The 5,168-nt window shown below is 36.6% G+C and overlaps 1 protein-coding gene across 1 annotated transcript; it reads right to left on the bottom strand.

Moving 5' to 3' along the window:
- Nucleotides 1–2,078: 2,078 nt before the first annotated feature.
- Nucleotides 2,079–4,520, bottom strand: LOC143571005 (uncharacterized). The gene is made up of 5 exons (XM_077056520.1): nucleotides 4,516–4,520; nucleotides 4,161–4,297; nucleotides 3,085–3,980; nucleotides 2,450–3,022; nucleotides 2,079–2,357 (listed from the first exon to the last, which is right to left on the bottom strand). The coding sequence occupies exons 1-5, from the start codon at nucleotides 4,518–4,520 to the stop codon at nucleotides 2,079–2,081; spliced, it is 1,890 nt and encodes a 629-aa protein (XP_076912635.1).
- Nucleotides 4,521–5,168: the final 648 nt, after the last annotated feature.

The raw sequence follows: 5,168 nt of genomic DNA, 5'->3' as shown, positions 1-5,168 counted from the left end.
TGAATGGTTGGATAGGAGAAGGCAATCCTTGTAGAAGGACCATAAGCAGTCGTTTCATTGTCAATTGGATAAACATTCCATCCCATCCTACCGGCCGGCAACAATTTTTGGGTGCTTTCAACTAAAGAAGTTGATGAGTGTTCCTCTTCAAATTCGGCTGTGGATGGCATGCACCTCCATTCTTTGCAGACTGCCTTGCATGTAGCGACGATCTTTGCCGGTAGCCTTGTTGGGATAGAAAATGCAAGTATGTCCACACCTAAGCCTTGAACGTTGATATCGTTCACTGTAATCGACTTTTTATGTGATTATGAAGTCCTAATAAAACTAACATCATTAATGTTATGCCAACTGTTTTAAAAGCAGTACATTAGAAACAAAAGGGGAAAAAAAGTTTTTACTTCTTATGTGTTTAACATTAGATATTTGATGTGTACCATAAGCATATTAAATTATTATAAATACATAGCATCATGTTTAAATCAATCTTAAACACATAAGCATATTAAACAACATAGTTGCGGACTACTTATCATTATTATCATTTTTATTTAATGAATCGTGGGTTCCAATCAGTTCATGATGTCAAGCATAGATAATAAAAGACGCATGCACAATGCACGGGCAATCCAAAAACCTTAAGGGGGTGTTTGGTACAGAGAATGGAAATGGAGAGAAAATAGAAATGGAAATGGAATTGTAGAGAAAGAGAATTGGTATGGAGAATGAGAATCATTTCTCTTGTTTGGTACACGAGAAAATAAACAGAGAACTCTACCATACCCAACCCCACCTCCACCCAACCTGACACCACTCACCACCGCAGCCCCACCACCACAGCCCCACCACCACCACAGCACCACCACCACAGCCCCACCACCACAGCCCCACACCACCAGCACCACCACCACAGCCCTTTCTTCAACCACAGCCCACCACCACCGGCTGCCGCCACCAAACCCCCTTCTTCAACCACAGTACACAAGAAATTAAAAAGATTCAAATTTTTGGAACATAAGATATAGAAAAAGGAGGCTCAGATCTGTCATCACTGCCTCTTTGGAGATTTTGTGGTGGTGGTTGTGGTGGCGATGATGATGATGATAATCAGAAGCCACCTGCAACCACCGCCGATTTCCACCACCACTGTCACCCACCTGCGACCACAATCACCCGACCATCTGAAAACCCTAACCTACCACGAACCACCACTTGAAACCCTAATCTCCGTTCACCCGTACCACCTACAACCTACAACCGGTTACCATCTCTGTGTTCACCACTGCGAACGGCGGAGACGGGGTGGTGGTTGCAGACTTGGAGACGAGGTGGCGGTTGCAGACTTGGAGACGAGGTGGTGGCCGGAGACGAGGTGGTGGTCGGAGACGAGGTGGTGACATGCTATGAGGAGGCTGCTGAGAAATGGATTTCTCTTTGTTTTAAAGAGAAATGGAATTCTCTAGTTTTAGAGAAATAGAAATGAAAAGTGGAAAACAAACAAAAGAAATATTTCTAATTCCATTTCTCCCCAATCAAATCCCTCTACCAAACACCCCCTAAGTTTAATGTGGGTGCCATAAGCATATTCAAATTATAACTAAACACATAGCATGCTTAAATCAAGATTAAACACATAAGCATATTAACACCATAGTTGTAGACAATTTCTCATTATTTTGACCTTTATTTAACAAACTACTGACGTTGAGATTTGTCAACCAGAAGCGGTGGCGGAACCAGAAAATTCCAAATGGGGGGTCGTAATATAATTATTTTACATTCGTAATTCAATGGTGTACACAACTTACTTTTTTTACCGATAGCCAGCAACTGACATCATCGAGGTCCCATAGCTTGAAATCGATGTAGAATTGCCTCATTTTCTACATTTGCAAATATATCTTTTTCTACATAACACACCAATGCATCTGTGAGAAAATTATCACCCATCTTGTTACGTAAATCAGTCTTGATAAACTTCATTGCGGAAAATGATCTTTTGACGGTAGCTGTTGCAACCGGCAAAACCAAAGCCAACTCAACTAGTCGATAGACGAGGTCATATGTAATATGATATTTCATCTGAACCATTTTCTTTGCAAGTTCTCGATATCATGAAGACCGAAAAAAACTTCATTGCTTTTCATATTTGAAATGTACCGATCATGTTGTATCCTTAGTTGACCAAGCTCAAAGCCACTAAAATCATCCGAATATAACTTAGCAAGTCGTAGTAACTTCTCACGGTCAAAAGTTTGAAATGAGTCTCTAGGGTCAAGACACGCTATACATGTAAGCAACTCCGAGTTTGCCTTAGTAAAATGCTCATTCATTTCATTAAGAAGAAGATCAACAACCTAGAATCATGTGGAAATAAAATATATAAATTTTCTAGAAAAAAATGTTATAAGCTGAAGTTTGTTAACAAAAATAAATAAGAATAAGGAACCTGATAAAAAATATCGGCGCGAAAACGATGGAGATATGTCTGTGGCTCATCATCAATTGTTCTTTTAACTCGCCCTGGAATGAGGTCTTCCATATTAGGCATATTAATTTCATTTTTAGAACAAAATGTGGTGACTTCATTCATTAGCTCCTCCCAGCCATCATCCCTGTATTTCTTTATATCATATTTCATATCTTCAATCAATCGAACCGCATTACCAATATTTTGATTTTTCAACTGTAGGGCTTGTGACAAGTCATTTGTCTTTCTTAATAAGTTTACCATTAAATGAGCAATAAAGACAAACTCAAAGTTTTCCATTTTCTCAGCCATACCAAGCGCAATGCCTCGAGTTTTTGCATCAATGCCCTCTCTTGACAAAGCAATAAGCACTTCTCTCACTGGTTTCCACAAGTCTAAAAGTCGAAGTATAGTTTTAAGATGGGAACCCCAACGAGTGTCACCGGCTCGGGCTAAACTCATTTCTTGGTTTTTACCTTTTCCTGTACATACTTCACCCGTCTCAATTCGTTTCACAAAATCATCATGTTGTTTTTGCGAATCAAATCTTTCCTTTTACGTGAAGCTCCAACAATATTCACAATCTTTGTAAGGTAATCAAAAAAAGAACTTACAGATGCATATTCAGATGACGTGGCCACGACTACCAATTGTAACTGTAACTGATGTGCAAAACAATGTATATAAAATGCACATTTTTTTTCTGCTAAAATTTTTTGCTTCAATCCATTTAGCTCCCCACGCATATTGGAAGCTCCATCATAACCTTGACCTCTAACTTTAGACATTGTTAAATTATTTTTTGCAAAAAAATTATCAATAGCACTTTTTAGAGATGATGCACAAGTGTCGGTAACATGCACTACCCCAACAAACCGTTCAATCACTTCTCCAACATCATCCACATATCTCAAAACCACTGCCATTTGCTCTTTTATAGAACAATCACGAGACTTGTCAATTAAAATAGAAAAAAACTTATCTTTAATCTCGTTCACGATAATCTTTCTTACCTCCGCAGCACATGCATTAACTATTTCTTTTTGGATTTTAGGCGAAGTCAACTGATTATTTCCATGTGATTTTGAATTAAACGCCTTATTTACTTCATCATTACGTTCACAATACCATTTTACAAGTTCAATAAAATTACCTCGACTATTAGAGCTTATAGACTCATCATGCCCACGAAAAGCCAAACCTTGTTTTAAAAGGAATCGAATCACATCAACAACAGCGGTTAACCGAACACGATAAACAATCTCATCTTGCTTACACTGTTGTGACAATACATTGTCTAGATTGTGCCTTTGATCTTTAAATAACTCAAACTGAACTCTAGCATGATTATGTCTACTATTTTGACCTCCTTCATGATCACGAAAATTTTCAATTTCCTTTTTCCAGTTTCTAAAACCATGGTTGATAAAGACTTCATCCCCATGTCTATTACCGGTAGGGAACAAATAACACCACAAACAAAATGCCGCATCTTTTGATGCACTATATTCTAACCAACAAAAACGACCAAACCATGTTTTTTGAAACTTTCTCAATTGTCCACAAATTTGTGTTTTGGGAAAATTATGACCTTTTGGTTGGCAAGCACCTTTCGTTATATAACGTCTCCTTACTTCCTCTCAGATATTAATTGAATAATCATTAATTGGTTTGCGCAAGGCTGGGTCACCAACAATTTCATCTTCCGACACTTCAACTTCTTCTCGACTTCTTTTATTATTATTTTCACTGGCATATGGCGAACTTGATGGAGTCTCTATACTTGATTTGGGTGTGTTACCAAAATACTTTTTGATAAAAGCGTTTCTACATACAAAATTAATAAAATTAATTATCGCAATCAATTACATAACAAAATAAGTTCCATATTAGATCATATATATTAGTTGTTCTTGTAAACAACTACATAAAAGACAACGACGCAACAAAATTTCTAATTTCTTACGGTTAAATCATAAAGTATTAACATACTACATAATAACAATTAGTTAAAATAAAAACTAAAAACAAAAAAGCTATCTTACTTCATATTGTCTTGAGAGCTAGGGCCACAATAGGAAAAGAAATACCAAAAAAGTGTTAATGAGAAGTTGTAACATAAGAGTGACGGCTGAATTCTGATTTTGCTCTGCCCTAGGTCAAAAGTGAAAAAAAGATAGCTTTTTTGTTTTTAGTTTTTATTTTAACTAATTGTTATTATGTAGTATGTTAATACTTTATGATTTAACCGTAAGAAATTAGGAATTTTGTTGCGTCGTTGTCTTTTATGTAGTTGTTTACAAGAACAACTAATATATATGATCTAATATGGAACTTATTTTGTTATGTAATTGATTGCGATAATTAATTTTATTAATTAAACGCTTCTATCAAAAAGTATTTTGGTAACACACCCAAATCAAGTATAGAGACTCCATCAAGTTCGTCATATGCCAGTGAAAATAATAATAAAAGAAGTCGAGAAGAAGTTGAAGTGTCGGAAGATGAAATTGTTGGTGACCCAGCCTTGCGCAAACCAATTAATGATTATTCAATTAATATCTGAGAGGAAGTAAGGAGACGTTATATAACGAAAGGTGCTTGCCAACCAAAAGGTCATAATTTTCCCAAAACACAAATTTGTGGACAATTGAGAAAGTTTCAAAAAACATGGTTTGGTCGTTTTTGTTGGTTAGAA

The sequence above is a fragment of the Bidens hawaiensis genome, unplaced genomic scaffold, assembly GCF_021521415.1.
Source record: "Bidens hawaiensis isolate Kalapana, Puna unplaced genomic scaffold, B.hawaiensis_p1.1 tig00025180_1, whole genome shotgun sequence".
NCBI classification, from domain to species: Eukaryota; Viridiplantae; Streptophyta; class Magnoliopsida; order Asterales; family Asteraceae; genus Bidens; species Bidens hawaiensis.
Note: the sequence above shows the minus strand (reverse complement) of the source record. Positions and strands in the feature narration are given on the sequence as shown.

What these genes read in the sequence shown, in the direction of transcription:
- LOC143571005 (XM_077056520.1), bottom strand. An exon ending in GTCGGAAGATGAAATTGTTG is followed by an intron (nt 3,981 to 4,160) that starts GTGACCCAGCCT and finishes TTTGTTGGTTAG; the next exon opens with AATATAGTGCATCAAAAGAT. An exon ending in CGTCATCTGAATATGCATCT is followed by an intron (nt 3,023 to 3,084) that starts GTAAGTTCTTTT and finishes TTCACGTAAAAG; the next exon opens with GAAAGATTTGATTCGCAAAA.